Source organism: Danio rerio, chromosome 23 (assembly GCF_052040795.2).
Source record: "Danio rerio strain M-AB ecotype USA chromosome 23, GRCz13ab, whole genome shotgun sequence".
In the NCBI taxonomy this organism is placed as follows: domain Eukaryota; kingdom Metazoa; phylum Chordata; class Actinopteri; order Cypriniformes; family Danionidae; genus Danio; species Danio rerio.
Genome location: NC_141043.1, coordinates 31,957,501 through 31,978,761, shown reverse-complemented (window position 1 = coordinate 31,978,761; position 21,261 = coordinate 31,957,501). Strand labels below are relative to the sequence as shown.

Sequence of the window (21,261 nt, the reverse complement as noted above, 5' to 3'; positions counted from 1 at the left end):
ACCCAAAGCCAGTACCTGAAGCTTTCTTTATATATAGATCATATACAGTAGGCATGTACAACAATAGTTGCAATAGGCCCATAGAAACCGCCACTATTCAGGCTGTACAAGCATGAGTTTGACAAAATTGTGATATATTATAAGATAGCATAAACATTTTAATAAAATAATACACTAATAATGAACATAATAATAATAATAATAATAATAATAATAACAATGTGTACTATTATATATAATATGTAGCTTAAATTTACATCAGACAAAATTCAAATTTTTTAATTTTCTTATTTTTATTTATTTATTTATTTATTCATTTATTCATTGTTCTGTCATTTATTTTCAATATAAAATAATACTTATGTTTAAATGCCATACACTTTTTTTCACTTATTTTTAAGTCCAAAGAGAAATGGACTATTGTTTGTTTTTTATTATCATTTTGTGCTGTATTTGGTTACTGACCGGCAATAAGTGAAGTTTATTTATAAACTAATTTCTAGAGGATCACATCTTTATGATTGACACGGCTGGCTCCGAGTCAAGCTAATGTACGAACCACCAATCAGACGATTCCTAACTCAGTATAAATAACCAAGGCATCTTACCTTAGTCATCTTCGTCTTGAAGAATCCCCCCTTCCACCCCCTCTCCTCCTCTTTTACCTCTATAGAGCAGCATGGCAGCCCAGTGGCTAGCACTGTTGCCTCACAGCAAGAATGCCTCCAGTTCGGGTCTCTACCCGGCTAGTTGGCATTTCTGTGTGGAGTTCATGTTTTCCCCGTGCTCGTGTGGGTTTTCCCCAGGTCCTCCGGTTTCCTCCCACAGTCTAAAACATGAGACATAAGTAAATTGACTAAACCAAATCAGCACCATAGTAAAATTTCGAACAAGAGGGACCCCTGGGCTCGAGGATCTCATAAGCTCAGAGCTCTCTCCTGGGACAGCATGCCAAACAAAGTGTGAACTCCTAAAATAACACTTTAAAATATAGTTTTTAAAAAATAGTTTTCATGTGATTTACTAAACTAGTAGTGTTTTGAAATGACTGAATGCATAATAATCATGATAACTGTGAAACTGACTATTCCTCAGACTATAATTGTACAACCAAACTCTATAATCAATGCATCCTTACCACTAACACCACTTTACACCGTGGCAACTCCATTTGCATTGACATGACTTTATCTCAGTAAAACTGCTTTTATAAACAGTGAACACAAATGCCTAGGTACATATTCATTTCTCCACAACAAACAAGCAAACAAAAAAGCACCTCAGAGACCCCGAAGCTGTATAAAATAAACAAGTTTTGCTTTTCATCAAAAATTCCATCATTAATAGAAAAAAGCCCTCCCTTCCCAACAACTTGCATTTGGAGCAAAACCTGTTTAAATGAATTCATTTATGCGTCCCATCCCCAGTTCTCGGCGCTCCCCCCTCCTCTCAGGAGCAGAGTGGGTTCTGTTTATGTGCTCCTGGGGGAACTGCCTCTCTGGAAACAGATGGTGGTGCAGAAACAGGTTACATTGCGGAGGACACACACATGCACACATACGCAGCTTAATGAATTGATAAAAGAGCAGTTTTAGAAATAGATGAATCGCCAAATGAACTAATTGCCGTGTTGTTAATGGGGTCAGCGGTTACAGCGTGAACCTAAAGTTCAGATTCCGCTGGTCAGCGAGGGCTGGAGTCCTGTCACATGCTTGCAGAAAGAACGAAGAAAAGGATTTAATGAGCAGACGTAACCTACTTCTTCCCTTTGGTACCCTGAGTAATGACTAACTAACTGACAAATGATCAGACCCCATTTTGGTTCAAAAGATGGTCGGTTTTGAAACACTGGTAAATTAATGTAATATCTCATAATTGGGTTGTGAATTAGCGGTGGGAATGTGAACCATGAAGACATGGAGTGTTTGTACAAGATCTGAGTTGTGTTTATTTGTGGTTTTCTGCAGCACTGTGAGTTTCGCATGAGGGGCCATTATCATTGTCTGAGACCCGGCTGTTATTTTGTCACCAATATCACCACCAAACTGCCCTGGCACATCAAGAAGCATGAGAAAGCTGAGAGGCGTGCCGCCAACGGCTTCAAATACTTTACCAAAAGAGAAGAATGTGGCAGACATGGTAAGAACCAGCTTTTCTTGTATTAAAAGAAGCATCTAGAACAAAAAACAACTTGGTAAAGGTTAAAATGTACATGCTTGTTTGTCAGAATTCATTGCACATCTCTTCAAATAAAAAAAAATTTTTTTTGTAAAAATCTGAAATAAAAATAAGTAAAATCACTTTATAGGTTTTAGGAAACTGACATATTTGAGGTGATACTTTAATGTACCTACAACTATAAAATACTGTAGTCATGAACACTCACTGGCCACTTTATTAGGTACAATACCGGGTTGGACACCCTTTTGCCTTCAGAACTGCCTTAATCTGTTAGCCAGCACTCACTTTTGGGGATTTAAATCGACCTTAATTTAAATAGTAACAGTTCTTGACCCTAGTGAACTACAAACAAAAATTAGGTATCATTAGAAAGAAGACCAGTGGCGCAGTAGATAGTGCTGTCGCCTCACAGCAAGAAGGTCGCTGGTTCGAACCTCGGCTCAGTTGGCGTTTCTGTGTGGAGTTTCCATGTTCTCCCTGCCTTCGCGTGGGTTTCCTCTGGGTGCTCCGGTTTCCCCCACAGTCCAAAGACATGCTGTACAGGTGAATTGGGTAGGCTAAATTGTCCATAGTGTATGAGTGTGTGTGTGTGAGATCGAGTTTGTGGATGTTTCCCAGAGATGGGTTGTGGCAGGAAGGGCATCCGCTGCGTAAAAACTTGCTGGATAAGTTGGCGGTTCATTCCGCTGTTGCGACCCCGGATTAATAAAGGGACTAAGCCAACAAGAAAATAAATGAATGAATAGAAAGAAGACATCTATGCCTTTGTGGCATAGATTCAACAAGATACTTAGAGATTTTGGTCCATATTGACATGATAGCATCACGCAATATCCCCTACACCATTACACCACCACCACCAGCCTAAACTGTTGATACAAGGCAGGATGGAGCCATGTTTTCATGTTGTTGATGCCAAATTCTGACCCTACTATCGGAATGTCACGAATCATCACACCAGCCAACATTTTTCAAATCTTTTATTGTCCAATTTTGTTTAGCCTGTGCGAATTGTTGCTTCAGTTTCCTGTTTTTAGCTAAAGAAGTGGCACCCAGTGTGGTCTTCTGCTGCTGTAGCTCATCTGCTTCAAGGTTTTAAGTGTTGTGTGTTCAGAAAGGCTTTTCTACAAGAGTCACTTAAATCACCTTTCTTTCCCATTTTGATGCCCGGTTCGGACCGCAGCAAATCGTCTTGACCTTGTCTACATGCACTAAGTTGCTTCCATGATATTGGTTGAATAAAAATTTGCGCAAACAAGCAGTTGGACAGTGTACCTAATAAAGTGGCTGGTGAGTGTATGTGGATAGTATTTTCTTTTTTTTTGTCCTGTGGATTTACCTAGCCAAAAAAAAAAAAAAAACATTCAATGCTACACTGTTTGCTTTATGTCACTAAAATACCATGATGTGAATCAAAAGGCATGAAGTAATGCAAAACAAGATGCATCAATTGCATGACAGGGTAGTATCTATTACAAATGTATGTTGTTATCTTTATTAGCGCTGGCAAACAATAAACGTATATATTTGAGAAAATGCTCCCCTTTTATGAGCAAGAACCTTTGGATCTCTTCGTTGTTTCTCATTTTTAATAATGCAAAACATAAACATTTTGATGTTCTGTTAATTCCTACATAGAAAAACCAGGTCCTGGCTCCCCTCTCAGCAGTAATAGGCCTGTTTTAATTTTTGAGGTGAACTGTTCCTTTAATCCACCTCAGCCCCTTTGGAAATCTGATTTTCTTTATTCAATGTGGTGTGCAAAGTCATTTATTGAATTCAGCACTATGAGAATCTTACAAATGGTACGTGCCTCAGTCGCCCACACTCCTCATTGTCTCAATCACTGTTCACATTAGTTACTCGTGTTTCCAAACACTCACTGTTCATATCTGCTCTCCCACGTTAGACTGTTAGTAATGCAGCTGGAGGGATCAGAGATGGTGTGAAAACAGAGCTGATGTAACTGTAAATTTATATCGATGCCATCACCTGCTATGAAAACACTTTTTCCATTGGCTCTGACTACAGGGGAAGTGGCAATCTGCTGGTTGAGTCGCTAATTCTCACACTGTTCGCAGCACAACATACAGTACAGGGCATGACACGGCCGCGCTTCACTTATTCACTGAATTCTGAGGCCATTTCTGAGAAGCTCTTATCTCATTACAATCTGTGCATTGATATTTTGTCAATTGAGCGGTTTACAATGAAAACAGAGTCAGTGTGCTAGCGGGCGTTCATGTTTTGCAGAACAAACACGTTTGGTGGAATTAAAGACGGCCCCAACTCATTGTAAAACTGGGGACGTTTTATTTATATTACAGAAAACAGGCTGAGAAAAATGGTGTCTGCCTTTTTGTCATACATTAATACTTCAGTATTTATAGTAGGCAATCAAACAGAGGTTGTTTTCTTGGGTATATTTAACCTGTCAGGAATGAGCAATTACATATGTTTGTTAATTACCGTGCCTGTCGAGCTCAGTCTGTTTGTGTTGCTCTTTTTCAAGCCTCGATCATCATCACAAGCAGGCCGATTAAAAGTTTGTATTTTTTTCCTCCTGCTCCCCTCCCCTTAAAGGGAGAGTTCACCTCAAAAACTGCACGCTTATTTTTTCAACCAAGCGTCTTTGTTTGTTGCTTTGGTAATCTAAAGGTGATGTGTGGCAAAATGTCAAACCTGCTGGCATAAAGAGATTTTAAAAAGCAATATAAACACTTCATATCTCTTTTACAGTATTTATACAATTGATTCTGATCGGTGAGTCATGACATTCCAATGTATGTTTTTATGAGATAACAACCGCTAAAACTAATAACACAGGCTCATCTTAACCATCAGTGAATATGTTTATATTTAATGCTTGTCTGTCACAGCCCTTTCTTTGTCTGTTTTCTGCCATCTTATGACTGAATAATAACAAAGTCCCTTTAAGGAAAGTCATTTCACTCGGCGCCCATCTTTGAAATGCCTCTCGGGCTGTATGCTCAGGCATTCAGTCTTAATGGGGAAATATCAAATTCTTCAAAACCGTTTGCCAAGCCTATGATTACATTACATATTTGGAACCACCAATAAACTTAAACAACAGCTATCTCATAAGTTTAGTCTAAATGTCCGAATTAAACAAAATCTGCATATTTTCAGGTTGCCCAAGCTAATTCGCATGTGCACACAAAAGGAACGAGATCACGACACCAACCTCACTTATGGCCGTTCTACGTATTATCATCCTTCGGATAATGATCGCCTGATCGTGCTGGTCTTCTAAATTAAATAACAACTTAGTCTTGATGTCGAATCTCTTATAGAAATAACAGTGACTCTTTATTTACAAGTTTTTGGGCGTTTTAGTAGTTGCTGTAATGTGATGTGCATTTGACAGGATGGACTGTACCTCGCGTTTATTTTATACAGATTACATAACCAAAAAACATTTGTTTTCGAGTGCGCTTTATTTAAAATGACAGATTTCAAGCTTTATTCTGATGTATTTTTTATGTCTGTGAAGCAAGTATTTGTTGACTAGCAAACTGTCAAAAAAAGCACACATCTGGTCCGAGTTTCTCTATGGAGAAATGTTAGTCTATAGCAATCGATGATTGGCTCCTGTACTAGTAGGCAGGGCTTCACTCGTCATATTTACCGTTACACATTTCCCTAATCAAAACAATACGAGTGTCATGTCTTGTGTATTCTATAGTGTTTGATAATAAGTAGGTTAGTGTATGCTCCATTCAGTCATTTTCATTTCTGTCAACTTTGCTTTTAATTAAAGAATTAATCAAATATTATGATTCAGAACAATGTCCTGTGTCTAATTATTATGTTTTGTGGCAAGTAGCCGCCACGTAATAAATGAGATAAAGTACATCCAAGCATTTTTTGGTGTCCTTCAGTTGCGCCAGGCTGCCGAACAAGCCTGTAAGGCTTTATTCTGCGATAACAACCACCTAGATTTACTTTACCACTTACAAAACAGCTTAAATTATGCTAAATAAACACAGATTTGAGTAAGTGATGACAGAATAATCATTTGGAGTGAAATTTTCCTTTAAGTCAGGTACAACAACAAAAACAGTAATTGATGAGTGGAAGGAATGACAAGAGTCCACAGAGTATAAGGTCTCTCTAGCTGCATTGTTAGCGTATAAACCAGCAACATATGACAAAAGCAAGCCTTAGAGTCATAAAGAATTGATGGTTCAGCTGGACTGGGGAAGTGGTCTCCATGGCAGCAACATTAAACAGAACACTGGCGATGAGGTTACCAGGATCTGGTGGCACAAGAGCCCTGATATTTCAGCATGTGCTCATATTTACTCAACTCTGCCTTTTTAAAGTATATCACCCTTGTGTACAAAAGCAATCTGACAACAGGCGGTTTGTTGCACGGCACCACAAGTGCCATGGTAACGAACAAGCCAGCACCTGCCCTGAATGCTACTCTTTCAATTATTCCAGCACGCATTATTCACAATAAAATTATTACGAGCACCCTAGAATATTTGATTAGTGCGCAGAGGCAGTCTTTAAATTTGAAAACATATAGCAATTAAAATCTGTAGGGCCCTTTGTGTGGGGAGAAAAAATAATAATGAAAAAAGCAAAAGGACAGGCGTGAGGGGGAGGAAATACAGCAGCAACAGATAGGTCGTGAAAAATGAATTTAATATGGAAATAATTGTGTGTTTACTTTGGTTTGCAGGGTTGTGCATTATTGCTTCTCCAAATGCAGAATGTATTTATGTAAATTCCAAATTGAATAAAAGATGTCATTGTAATAAAAGAGCACCACAGGTCTAATCTTCAAAAGGTTCGACTTTCCCAGTGTGACACTGGACTCATCTGCTCTGTCTCTCCACATTATGCAGGCGCGGGACGGAAGCACAATGTCCTCATTACCTCGTTGAGAATCCATGATATATGTTGTCCCTGAAACCCAGGCGTGATGAAGATGGTCTTTGCTCAAGTTAATTTTGTCGCTTGTCTCTTGCAGGGTGCAAATACAACCAAGTTAACAGCCATTTCCATTGTATCCGTGAGGGCTGTCAGTTCTCCTTCCTGCTCAAGCATCAGATGACCTCCCATGCCCGCAAACACATGCGGAGGATGCTGGGTAAAAACTTCGACAGAGTTCCTTCCCAGGTACTAAGAATCTCAATCATGCCCATGTCAGGAATGAGCCATTAGCACATTTGTAATGTAAATGTAACTTCTACTCTCAAATAATAAACATTTATCAAGCATATTTCTAATGTTCTTAAGTCAACGTTAGTCTAAATGGATGATTTGATGTGCTTTACTTTAGGTGGTCTCTCATGCCCACCAACCAGAAGAGATGCAACGCATGGCCAGTCTAGCTTCATCTGGCATGGTAGGCAGCCACCATAATATGAACCCCAACTTCTCCAACATGATGGAGGACAACGATGACTACATGGATTATACTGCTGGAGGTAGCCCACTGGGCCTCTCCTCAGAATCCTCCAACCAAGACCGCAGTTGTACCAGCACCCCCGTAGGAAACGACAGTTCGCCAGCAGGTGAGTTGACCTCAGCAACAAGAAAATATCATGGCAGTTTTAGAATGAAATGGTTGACAAAATATGAGTGACTAAATGAACCACAGGCCAATGTCATTTTTTTTTCTTGTACTTTATTTTGATGTAGGTGCACGCACCTAAGAAAGGGTTAAGGCTCGGTTCAGGGGATGGTTTAAGGGACTAGTACCTTGTTATTATCTAGTTTTTGTGATGACAATGACAGGGCTGTAAAATAACATGCTACTTACATATTTTATGGGTGTCCTGCAAACAGCCCAAAACTCCATAAACAGCACAAAAAACATGTTTTAAGATAATCGAAAACTTTCATTGTCTATGAAGGGTGGGTTTTTGAGAGAGCTTGTGTGGGTGAAAGAAAGGGTGAATAGAAACTTACAACAGCAATGCTATCAGCACCTTCAAATCTGGGTCTTTGCTCTTTGAATCTGAGCTTTCTTTCATTTAATTGGTTTTTATGGTTTCACTGTTTGATTTCAAATGTTATCTTCCATTCTCATCACTGTTGCTTTTGGCTGTTGTCTGACTTTGGTTACCATTTGGCTTTCATTATTTCATTACTTGATCTCTTCCTTTTTACCTCCCCACCCTTGTGTCTTGTACCTTCCTGTCTCTCTGTTACCATCCTTCCTTGGCACCATGTCTCTGTAGGACCAGGCTGTCAGGTCCCTGCCCCTGCCACTACTACCTCTGCTGACTCTCCTCCTTCTCAATCTGCACCTCCTCCTCCTCCACCTTCTCTTCCACCTCCTCATCAGCCTGCGCTCCAGAGTCAACCTCCATCTCTCTCCTCGGCTCTTCTCCGGCCACCACTCCCCTCGCTCCCATATCTCCTCTCCCCATCCTGTCTGTCATACTCTCTGCTCAGCGCCTCTCTTGGAGCCACTAGGAGTGTTGTCATGCCAACCAACACAACAGCTTTCAGCCCCATCATTCCTACTTCGTCTTCGGTTAAAAATGACGTCCCTATAGTACAGGACGCTGCAGGTACCTATCCCGTCTCCACCCGAACACTGCAGCTTTAAAGTACCAGTAGTTTGGGTTAGGGCTAGCTATTACAAAAGGCATTTGTTTAAAAAGCATTAGCTGTTTACAACTCTTTAACTTTTTACAGATGTAGTGCAGTTCAGTCAAGCCACTGCAGTGGTGCCTTTAGTCTTGTGTAGTACATTGCACACCTGCTGTTAAGTCTACTGTCTAAAATGCTGTCCATTAGAAGCCTGCTGTAAAAAGCTGGTTTAATCATGCCAGGCTTTAATAGAGTCATGTGATTCCTGCTGGTCTGGACAGGGAGCACATCATTAGCACTGACCTCAGGCTTATGGGAGGGTATCCTGCACTCCCATAAAGCCAGATGTACAGAGGCACCTCTGAACTCTCCCAATACCTAGATGTGACAATAACGTTAAAATGTCACCAGTACATTATACAAATGGGCCTGTCTCTGTTTGATTATGACATTGAATCACATTAGGTAGTATACTGCTGTAGGTGGAACCTCTGTGATAGGGCGCATGTAGTTACTACTGCTTACAGAGTTGCTTGGCTGCTCCTCATGCGGATTCAAGGCTAACCAGTCTATTCCTTTATTTTTCAACCAGGTAACACCATCTCTATCCCTACGGCAACTGGAGCTAAGAAGCGCTTCTGGATCATCGAAGACATGTCACCCTTCGGCAAGCGTCGCAAAACCGCTTCGTCTCGCAAGATGCTGGATGAAGGCATGATGCTGGAAGGCTTCCGACGCTATGATCTCTATGAGGACTGCAAGGATACGGCCTGCCAGTTCTCCCTGAAGGTCACCCACTATCACTGCACACGGGAGAACTGCGGCTACAAGTTCTGCGGCCGCACTCACATGTACAAGCATGCCCAGCACCACGACCGCGTGGACAACCTGGTCCTAGATGACTTCAAGCGCTTCAAGTCCTCACTGTGCTGTAACTTCCCTGATTGCCAGTTCTCTGGAAACAGCACCCATTTCCACTGCTTGCGCTGTGGCTTCCGCTGTACAGACAGCACCAAGGTGACGGCGCATCGCAAGCATCATGGCAAGCAGGATGTGATCAGTGCTGCCGGATTCTGTCAGTTCAGTTCTAGCGTGGACTGCGAGGTGGCTGACTGCAAGTACAAGCTCAAGTGTTCACACTTCCACTGCACTTACCCAGAGTGCAAGCACACAGTGGTGGGCATGTCCCAAATGGATTCCCACAAGCGCAAGCATGAGAAGCAGGAGAGGGGTGAGCTGCCTTCCGTTTCCCCCAACCAGGATGGCAACCACCATCATCACCACCACCACCACCACCATGCAGGCCTAGCCATTCCCTCAATGCCCATGAATCTGCCCCCGACCTCACCTAGCACACCAGGGCTGACCCACAACAATATGACCATGTTCCACCTCCCTTCGACAGGGGCCGTTAATGAATATGAGCATCCAGGCTCAGCAGTCAACCTTGACAGTTCTCTAAACCTGGGGACGGATACCAACAGCTCCTTGTTCTTCCTGAAAAATGCTGCCGGGTTGGGACTCAGTGACTCCATGGACCTAAGCAAAAAGATGCACCGAGATCCCCTGTCCCTAGCCCCCGGTTCTGGCCCTATTGCTTCAATGGGCCTAGGCAACCCTCAGGATGACACTACCGGCACATCCGGCGATCTGGAAGATGACCTGTCACCTGAGGAAGAGCCGATAGCAGAGGACGACGATGATGACGACGATGAGGAAGAGGACGAAGCGGAGGACGATATGAATACAGACTCGTATGAAGATTCCATGCCAGAGCCAGAAGTAGACAAAGACAATGGAGAGAGTTTTGATGCTTCCATGAACCACGCCGAAACTTCCCAACTGGATAAAGAGGATCCGGAGGCTGAGCCCTAATCTATGCTGTAGAAGGAGAACTATGAATTCCCTTAACAAACGCAAGTTTGAGTGGCCTCATTTATCATGCTTAGAGACGCTGCAGATGACAAGAAAACAACCAACTACAAGAAAAGTGAAGGCCCAAAATGATTTATTATGATGTTTACAAGATGACCAAGATTATTAATTTAATTATGCATTAAAAATGAACAGAGAAATAGACAGACGAGGCCCTCTTTTACACATGGGTGGCTATGTAAACCTTTTCCTACACATCAGTCTTTTTTGTGTGTGTGTGTGCGTGTGTGTGTGTGCATGTTTGACTTTAATTTATTCGATTTCATTTGTTACTTTTTGTGTGTGGAAAAAAAAACAAGGAAATACAATCTCTCTATATATGACTATCTATATAAAGTAGATGTGTGTGGATGTTAATGTACATTTTAATTGCAGTCACTGGATTGCAGGACCCACATACCAACCCGAAAGTGACGAAAAGCAGGAAATCTTTTATAAAGAATGTTGCTCAAATAATCGATTCAAAAACACCTTGTGTCATTATTATTATTGAAGTGCAGGGGCCTGCACCAATGCTTTGACTCGTGTGCTTCTCCGTTGAGTTTTTTTATTATTATTTACAACCATCACAGTTCTCACTTAAACCTGCTGTCATGGTCGGTGGTGTCATAGGCTCCATTCCATGTGGACATTCGCCTGCATCTTCAGGACAAACAAACAGAGACCAGTGGCTGCAAAGCGTCAGGCCATAAAGCATTGATCTCAGCGAATGCTAGCTCGCACTTGATTTCTGTTCCTTTTTTTCTCAACGAGGACCCATTTGGCATTGCATATTCATAGTGCACTTTTGTATAGACGAGAGCAGATATTCAAGCCTCTATTTAAGACCTTTTGTTATCTTTTACATGATTGCATTACTATGGCTTTCTGTTTGTTTTTATTTGCATTATTCTCTAATTGCACAGGCATGAGCAGATGATGTGCGGGTGTCTCACTGTAAATGGGTCTGTCTCGATGGCGAGGGCCGTCACCCCTGTGTTTCAGAGACTTTTTGTAATGTGATGATGGTGCTACTGCCCAGAATGAATGGGAGGAGATTACAGCTTCATTTTCATCCTCAAATAGATGTCCTAAAGTCTCCGTCGAACACAGAGCAGGAGACAAGCGTCTCTGAATGTAGGGAAGATTGTGGGTGTTTTTCTTTACTTTTCCTTCACCATTTCTGTAGCATGAAAAAAAGAGACAGCGTCTGAGGATGGAGACTGGCTATTTGAAGCTTCTTTTTTCAGAAGCATCATATATATCTATTTCTAAAAGAAGAGGAAACGTGGAAAGAGACTTTTTTTTTAGAGGGCTGAATGGAGGACAGACATCACAAAGACACCACGATGGAAAGTGTGTGATTTTATGAATTGTACAGACAGAAAACAATGTTTCAAGCTTTTGTTTTCTCTTTACAACAGCTGTGGTTTTGCTCCAGTAATAAGAAGTTATTTAATATTTATGTGACCTTGCAATGAGAAAATTCTAGGGTGTTTTTTGCACTTTTTAGGTTCATTTTTACCTTTTGAAAATATGGCATATATCTTTTAACAGGGAATTTGCTTTACAATGTTGTTTAGTTCACTTTTGCTTTGATGCACAAATAGTCTTCAGTGTGATGAAGAACTGTTGTTCTGTGTTTTATTTAAGAAACTAAAAAAAAAAAAAAATGGAAAAAAAAAAAAATGTTTTCTTCGCTACCAAGATTGGATGATTTCAATATGAAACAGGCATGCTAGAACCTGGCTTGCCTAATGAGTAACACTAATGATGACTGTAATTTAAATGAATTCTATACAGAGGAAATTATTGCAGTGCTTCGCTCCAAATTACAAACAAAAAGAAAGAAAAATGAGTTTTGTTTGCTTGGCCTCCACTGAATATAGGAAAAATGAGGTGATGAATTGTTTCCTAAACAAGGAACTATCACAATATAGGCAACTAAATGTGTGGATGGTTATCTGTTTCAGGAGGGAAAAAAGGCTGTATAGTATTTTCTTCTGTAAAAACTATATATGAACAAAAATGCTCTTTGATTCAAAGCTTCCTTTAAAAAGAAAATAAAAACGGACAACTAAAAGAATAAAAAGTTAAAAACTGATCTAACACCAGTATAGTTTGCTTGTATGTGTGTGTGTGTGAGAGATGTATGCAAGCGTGCGCGTGTCTGTCTGTCTGTGTGTGTGTGAAGTTTTATTGTTATTACCATGGTTTCCCCATAGTGGTAGAGGAATTAGTGGTAATTAAATCTATACGAGTCACATTATTGTAGCACTGAACAGTGGAGTGTTTTTCTACGTTTTGCGCAAGGAAGTCATCGTTTTCGAAGCTGTATATCATGTGCGATCACAATATCTGCATAATTTCAAACCATCCACAACTCTTTGTTTGCTATTGTTTTGGTGTTTGTTTTATTTAATTGAACTTCTGTATTTTGCATATGGCATGCCCCTCTCACAGGCCGTTTGTTCTCTGGTCTCAAGTGCAAAGCGCAGGACTCGCACTGAAGCAGCTGTTTTTGCCTGGGAGATACTGTGCACTTGAATACATTTTATGTGTGTAAAATAGCAGGATTTGTAAAGAGTCGAAATAAAGAAATTCTAATTATTATAACAATGCAAATGTTCCACAAGATGTTTCTCCATATCATCAGTGATTAATAAAGCTTTCCCCCGCTTTGATGAATGGTGTTAAAGGGCACTGGGCCCCAACAGAGGACGTCCCGCTACTCTCTCACTCAGGAAGACACTGCTTTAAAAGGATAGTTCACGCAAAATTGAAAATTCTGTCATTAATTACTCTCAGTTGTTCTAAACCAGTTTGAGTTTCTTTCTTCTGTTGAACACAAAAGAAGATATTCTGAAGAATGTTGAAAACTTCCAGAGTAGTTGTTTTTTTCCTACTATAGAAGTCAATGGTTATAGGCTTTCAGCTTTCTTCAAAACAGTATATAACCTCTTGAGGGTTTTCATTTTTGGGTGAAAAACAACACCTCAAAAATCTTCTCTCTATCATTGAGCTGTATTTAGGGAACAAACACATTTGGAGAAAGTTTGTAGTTCTCTGCAAGGCTTGTTTTTCATTCTTTTCTTTCCTTGTGCAGCTCATCGCTTTGACCAGCAAATGCCGTCCTGTCCCACTCGCTACAGCTGTTCTCTTGCCTCACCCTCCTCTTCCTTCTGATGTGTCTTTAAATAAAAACGTGTAAAGCCACCACCATCTGTCTGCCAGCTGGCATCCTGAATATAATCTTGAAAAAAAAAAGACAACTATGGAAATTATATTACACAAAAAAACAGACGGAAACAACCTCCAAACTTGCGCAGGCTGCTGTTGAAACAACAGATTACCTTATTGTCAGAATTTTTAAGGGAAGAAAAAAGAAATCTAATTTTGTTGTATAAATTATGAATTGAATATGATTATGTAAATTATGCTGCAAACACCATTCCAAGAAGTATTCGGACTCTTAGACTATATTAAAAATGCATGAACATGTCAAAACTCAAAAAGGATGAAACTAGAAGGAATCTAGCATAGGTATAGAGAAAAAATATACATTAAAAACTGTAGATGGACAGACAGACAAATAGATAAATGAATTAAGAACGAGGTAAAAAAAAAAATCTATAAATAATAAATATATAGAATTACATTAGTGGTCCTGGACCACAAAACCAGCCTTTAGTTGCATGTTTATTTATATGTAAAAACCTAAAATATGTATGGGTCAAAATGATAGATTTTTCTTTTATGCCAAGAAACCATTCAAATGTTAAGTAAAGAACATGTTGCATAAAGATATGTTAAAAAATGTTCAATTATAAAATAGCTAAACTCAAATATAATTTTCTTTTCAGCTTAGTTACTTTTTGGGGTCGCCACAGCGGAATGAACCACCAACATATCCAGCACGTTTTACGCAGCAGATGCCCTACCAGCTGCAACCCAGTAATGAGAAACATTCATACACACTCTCTCACACACACACTATGGCCAATTTAGCTTATTCAGTTCCCCTAAACCCCATGTCTTTGGACTGTGGGGGAAACCCATGCGAACATATACAGTAGGAGAACATGCAAACGCCATACAGAAATACCAACTGACCTAGCCAGGGCTTGAACCAGCGACCTTTTTGCTGTGAAGAGGTTGTGCTACCCACTGCGCCCTTCAAATTGTTTACAAGTTTCATTTTGTTTAATTTCATGAATGGAAAGCTTAATTATTCAGCATTCAGAGGATGTGTAAATCTCAATTATTTATTTATGATAATCTGTAAAATATATGTTTTGTGGCCCAGGATCACATTTTCTTGAAATAAAAATAAAAAAAGTCTGAAACTGTGACATTTACTGGCAAGATTACATGTTCTTAATGCAGTAACAACATTAAATTATGCATTATTATATTCAATAACGATAATCCCAAGTCTGTACTTCAAGTCATTCAATAGTTGTAATGTACAACTACACTATAAACATTCATTCATCCATTTTCCTGCGACTTAATCTCTATTGCAAAGGCCGCCACAGTGGAATGAACCACCAACTATTCCCTCACGTTTTACGCAGCAGATGTCCTTCCAGCCACAACCCAGTACTGGGAAACACCCATACACACTAATTCAAACATACACACTTATGTCTTTGGACTGTGGGGGAAACCGGAGCACCCAGAGGAAACCCACACCAACACGGGGAGAACATGCAAACTCCACACAGAAACGCCAGCTGGACTTGAACCAGTGACCTTCTTGCTGTAAGGCAACAGTGCTAATCAATGAGCCAAAGTGCCACCCTACACTATAAACAAATTAAGTGTTTGTTTTTTTTACACTGATCTCATTCAACTGACAGATTTCACATGAAACATACACACAATCTCCTCTATATAAGACGCGTGTGTGTGTGTGTGTTCCAGGAACAGGTTGCATGAAACACAGCAGTGGTGCATGAGCAACATTGAGGCCCTTAAACACACGACAGGTGTTCAGTACATATGTCTCAGCAGCGCCGCTCACACATCATCCACACAACCTATTAGAATGCACGACAGCCAATCAGAAAGCTTCAAGCCCTCTAGTTCAGACCAAAGCCATGTGTAGATTTCCCTTCCTTATTGCATCGTTTAATTGCATTACACCCCCAAACAAATTACAACAACTGTGTGTTTCTGACAGCTGAGAAGTGTACAGTTGTTTGCTTACAAATCACATCTCATACGCTCGTCATAAACACAGAAAGAATCATTCCATTTGTACACGTAATTGCGCCATTGCTCTGTTTTTAGTTTGCGTCTGTAAATCTCATCCATTTCCTCGTAACCTTTGGCATTCACATTCATTTTGCCATTTCCATTCACGCACACGGCTTTATTTAAAGAGACCTTTGGTCCGAGTTTAAAAAAAGGATTCATAAGGAAGCCGCCGTGCCACTGGTAGCAGCTGTTGCTTGTGTGAAAGAATTAAGTTCAGGGACCCCAAAGGAAAAAGAGAATTAGACACACATTCAGCCAATTTGACTTTAACAAGACCTTATTGGCGATAATGTCACAAGCCCGCTATGTACAAATGCTATTCTCTGTACTCATGTCTACTGAAATGAGGAGAAATGCTCAATTATGTTCAGGATCAGGGGAGATTTCTGCATAAATAGGACTTTAAGTGTGTAGTCAGACAGGAGCAGACAGCATTTCGCCAAATCTGTGCAATGCAAAAGCAAGACTCGGGATGATTTAATATCCTCTTATCTGAACATTAGATGAAGGCACACCTGTCCAAATCCTGCAAGTTTTTGCTTGAAGCTGCACAGCTGCATGTAAACAAGTGAAGAATTTCAATGGGGATATGAAAACTCGAATCACAGTGCCAAATTTCCAAAGTCACAATCTTCTAATAGCAATTTTTCTGCAAGTGATAACAGGTCTCTCTAATAAAGACACCACTCAATAGTGATAAAAAACACAAACATTTTAAACAAAAACATCATTACCGAGATTAAAACATGGCTATTCAAGGTAAAAGGCAAGGCATTTTCATAAATGTTTTAAAACAATAGAAAAAAGTCTGATGCAATCAGTACACTAAAAACTTATGACAAAAAGACAAGACAATTTATTTATTATTATTATTTTAATAAATAATATGAAGAAACCTGACTAACCAAGTTTTACAAATTTTAACTCAATTTTTAGTCAGTTTGACTGATGTAAGTTAATTTGATTCAAATAAAAACAAATTTGCATAAATACTCCCAACGGCCACTTTATTAGGTACACCTGTCCAACTGCTCAATACAAATTTCTCATCAGCCAATCACATGGCAGCAACTCAATGCATTTAGACATGTAGACATGGTCAAGACAATCGGCTGCAGTTCAAATTGATCAACAGAATGGGAAAGAAAGGTGATTTAAGTAACTTTAAATATGGCATAGTTGTTAGTGCAAGATGAGCTGGACTGAGTATTTCAGAACCCCTTTGATCTACTGCACAACCATCTCTAGGGTTTACAGAGAAGGGTTAAAAAAAGAGAAAATATCCAGTGAGCGGCAGTTTTGAGGGCGCAAATGCCTTGTTGCTGCCAGAGGTCAGAGGAGAATGGCCAGACTGGTTAAAGCTGATGGAAAAACAAAAGTAACTCAAATAACCACTAGCTACAACCGAAGTATGCAGAAGAGCATCTCTGAATGCACAACATGTCCAACCTTGAGGAGGATGGGCTACAGCAGCAGAAGACCACATTGGGTGCCATTCCTGTCAGCTAAAAACAGGAAACTGAGGCTACAATTTGTACAGGACCACCAAAAGTGGACAACAGAAGATTGTATGAATGTTCCCTGGTCTGATGACCCAGGTGAAAAAAAAGTCCACTAAAATGCACTTTATTTAAGTATACTTAGTACACTTTTCAGTAATGTACTGAAAGTGCTCTTTTTTCGCACACTAATTTTGTACTTAATGTACTAAAAGATAGTATTAAGTATATGTTAAGATAAACTTAATACCATCTAAGTGTACTCAACTGTGCTATTATGAGACACCCTGAAATTGAACCAAAATGTGCTTTTAACATACTATATCTGTATTTTAAAAAATATATTTAGTTACAACTAGAAATACACTTGAACCCTACTTTTAAACATTTAAATATATTTATGACTAAATTACAGTATAATAGTAATATATTCAAAGAATATTCAAATTGTAAAAAAAAAAGTGTGCTAAATACTGTATTAAAAGTACTCTATTTTCCCAAACTAATTTTGTATTTAATGTACTAAAAATTAGTATTAAGTACATTTTAAGATAAATTTTAGTACATTTAAGTGTACTCAACTGTGCTATTATGAGACAAAATGAAGTTGATCTAAAATGTGCTTTTAACATACTGAACATTTATTTAAACAATATATTTTGAAGGGATCCCAGGTGAAAAAATATATAATTAAATGCAATTAAAATGACCCGCAAATAAATTATTAGTACATTGTCATTTTTTTGTGTTAAATAAAAGTTTGATGGTTTTACACTATAAATATAATAATTAAAAGTATATTTATACTTCAGTAGGACTTTAGTACACTTGACAAAAGTATACCAAATACCAGTAATACTTAAATAATTTTTTAGTGTACTACAATAAAGTACACTACAGAAAAAACATCCAAAACAGTTGTATTAGTGTAACCTGAGGAGTGACTCAAACAACAGAGATCCATGCAGGTTCAATCAGTGGTCAGGCAAGCAATGGTCAATACAAGTGCAAACAGACATACAAGGGAAGTCCAGAATCGTAGTCAAAGGATCAGGCGAGTGGTCAGAAGGCAGGCGGCAGACTAAGGGTGCTTTCACACCTGTGAATCGATTCAGTTGTTCCGAAACAGAGATTACAATTGTTACATTGTTGCTCTTTGCTCTTGGAGCGGTTCGCTTTCACACTGCAAAGTTTCTAATCGGACCAAAAGAGCTTAAACAAGTCACGTGCGAGTAAACTCTCCTCACATTGGTCAGAGTGTCAGGGTTTATTTTGCAGCGTCCCGCTAAGCTGTCAGGAGAGGTGGTGGTTTGGTGGTGATTGACAGGGTGCGCGCGCGCGATGTGTCTGAGGAGAGATGCGGAGGGGAGGGGTGAGAAGGGTGCGCGACGATGCCTATTTGAGGACCTGTAGGGAGACGCGAGATTACCGGGAGATCATCACTCGTTTGCGGGCATCCGGAGACTCGCGAAACTTCCCACCCCAATCATAATTCTCTCTTCATATAGCCGTATATGCCTATTACATATCCATAAAACACAGTGATACAACCGCGCTCGGATCGGATCGCTTTCTCACTACAATCGAACCGCTCCAGGGTTCGTTTCATTCAAGCCGAGACCACCTCATTCAAGCGATCTCGGAGCGATTACTTTGGCGCGGAACAGAGCGCGATTGCCCTGTTCACATATGCCAATCGAACCGCGCTAACTGGGCAAACGAGATACGTTCCGAAACAAAAGTGTAGGTGTGAAAGCACCCTAAGACACACAGGCTAACAAGGCTAGGGTCAAAACACAGTAAAACAAGACTAGGAAACGCGTTGTAGTGTTACTTTACATTTAACAAGACTCGGCAATGTGAATGAGTGAGTGTGTTGCTTAAATAGTGTGGGCAATCAGTTTCTGACAATCCTCAGGTGGTGAGTGTAATCATTCTAGATGAAGCATGTGTGCGTGAGCAGAGTGCATGTATGAAAATGTAGTCCAGAAATGGCGGAATTGTAGTCCATGGTTATTGTGAATGAAGTTATCGTGACAATTAGTGAGTTTTTCAAAAGTGTGCTTTAAATGCTTTAAACATTAGTTGATTTTTAGTACACTGTTTACATACTAATCCTAAGTTTAAAATAAGTTGATATATAAAAAATGAATTAGTAATGTATAGTAGTGTATTGTAGAAGTACATTTTTCCAAAATGTCTTTACATTTCATATATGTGCTGTAATGTTGCATCTTATTTATATTTTTGTGTTCTCAGTTTTTGCTAAGTTTTTGTTCCCTTCCATAAGGTATTTTTTGGACTTGTGGTTTATTGCACAAGAAGATTAAAGTGTTTTGATGAAGCACAGATGCTGTTTTCTTTGTACACACATTATCCCTTCAAAATATATTGTTTAAATAAATGTTTAGTATGTTAAAAGCACATTTTAGATCAACTTCATTTTGTCTCATAATAGCACAGTTGAGTACACTTAAATGTACTTAAGTTTATCTTAAAATGTACTTAATACTAATTTTTAGTACATTAAATACAAAACTAGTTTGGGAAAATAGAGCACTTTTAATACAGTATTTAGCACACTTTTTTTTTTACAATTTGAATATTCTTTGAATATATTACTATTATACTGTAATTTAGTCATAAATATATTTAAATGTTTAAAAGTAGGGTTCAAGTGTATTTCTAGTTGTAACTAAACATATTTTTTAAAAATACAGATATAGTATGTTAAAAGCACATTTTAGTTCAATTTCAGGGTGTCTCAAAATAGCAGTTGAGTACACTTAGATGGTGTTAAGTTTATCTTAACATATACTTAATACTATCTTTTAGTACATTAAGTACAAAATTAGTGTGCGAAAATAGAGCACTTTTAGTACATTACTGAAAAGTGTACTAAGTATACTTAAATAAAGTGCATTTTAGTGCCCCTTTTTTTTTTTACCTGGGATAATGTGTACAAAGAAAACAGCATTTGTGCTTCATCAAAACACTTTAATCTTTTTGTGCAATAAACCACAAGTCCAAAAAATACCTTATGGAAGGGAAAAAAAACTTAGGAAAAACTGAGAACACAAAAATATAAATAAGATGCAACATTACAGCACATATATGAATTGTAAAGACATTTTGGGAAAATGTACTTCTACTTAAAATTACTTAAAAACTTAAAATTACCACACTCAAAATCAATTAAGTGTACTAAAGTAAAATTTTTGGGAAAATGTACTTCTACTACAATACATTACTAATAGATTTTTAATAAAGTCAATTTAATATAAACTTAAAATTACCACACTTAAAATCTATTTAAGTGTTAGTGATAATATTGCATTCACATTAAGTGTACTTAAGTACAACTTTTGGGAAAATGTACTTCTACTACAATACATTACTAATAGATTTTTTTATATATTAACTTATTTTAAACTTAGGATTAGTATGTAAACAGTGTACTAAAATCAACTAATGTGTAAAGCATTTAAAGCACACTTTTGAAAAACACACTAATAAAAGTCTTTTGGATGTTTTTTCTGTAGTGTACTTTATTGTAGTACACTAAAAAATTATTTAAGTATTACTGGTATTTGGTATACTTTTGTCAAGTGTACTAAAGTCCTACTGAAGTATAAACATACTTTTAATTAGTATATTTATAGTGTAAAACCATCAAACTTTTATTTAACACAAAAAAAAAAACAATGTACTAAAAATGTATTTGCGGGTATTTAAGTGTATTTTAGTTGCATTTAATTATATATTTTTTTCACCTGGGGAGTCTCGATTTCTGCTGCAATATCCGGATGGAGTCAGAATTTAGCATCAA

At 38.6% G+C, this 21,261-nt stretch overlaps 1 protein-coding gene and 1 long non-coding RNA gene across 52 annotated transcripts in view; one reads left to right on the top strand and one right to left on the bottom strand.

Annotated features, from left to right (window-relative positions):
* Nucleotides 1-13,296, top strand: part of casz1 (castor zinc finger 1) — a 333,881-nt gene extending 320,585 nt beyond the window's left edge. For 29 of the 50 annotated variants that reach the window (XM_087307326.1, XM_087307333.1, XM_087307318.1 and 26 more), the window contains 5 exons: nucleotides 1,968-2,139; nucleotides 7,184-7,332; nucleotides 7,496-7,730; nucleotides 8,400-8,735; nucleotides 9,350-13,296. In XM_087307326.1, coding sequence (XP_087163452.1) covers nucleotides 1,968-2,139; nucleotides 7,184-7,332; nucleotides 7,496-7,730; nucleotides 8,400-8,735; nucleotides 9,350-10,632 — 2,175 coding nt within the window. In that variant the 3' untranslated portion in view covers nucleotides 10,633-13,296. The remainder of the gene's footprint in view (nucleotides 1-1,967; nucleotides 2,140-7,183; nucleotides 7,333-7,495; nucleotides 7,731-8,399; nucleotides 8,736-9,349) is intronic. The other 21 variants (XM_087307351.1, XM_087307357.1, XM_087307346.1 and 18 more) reach the window with 1 other exon arrangement.
* Nucleotides 10,749-21,261, bottom strand: part of LOC141380509 (uncharacterized) — a 15,788-nt gene continuing 5,275 nt past the window's right edge. Inside the window, exon 3 of one of the 2 annotated variants that reach the window (XR_015523727.1) lies at nucleotides 10,749-13,924. This is a non-coding gene — a long non-coding RNA (uncharacterized LOC141380509). The remainder of the gene's footprint in view (nucleotides 13,925-21,261) is intronic. The other variant, XR_015523728.1, reaches the window with a different exon arrangement.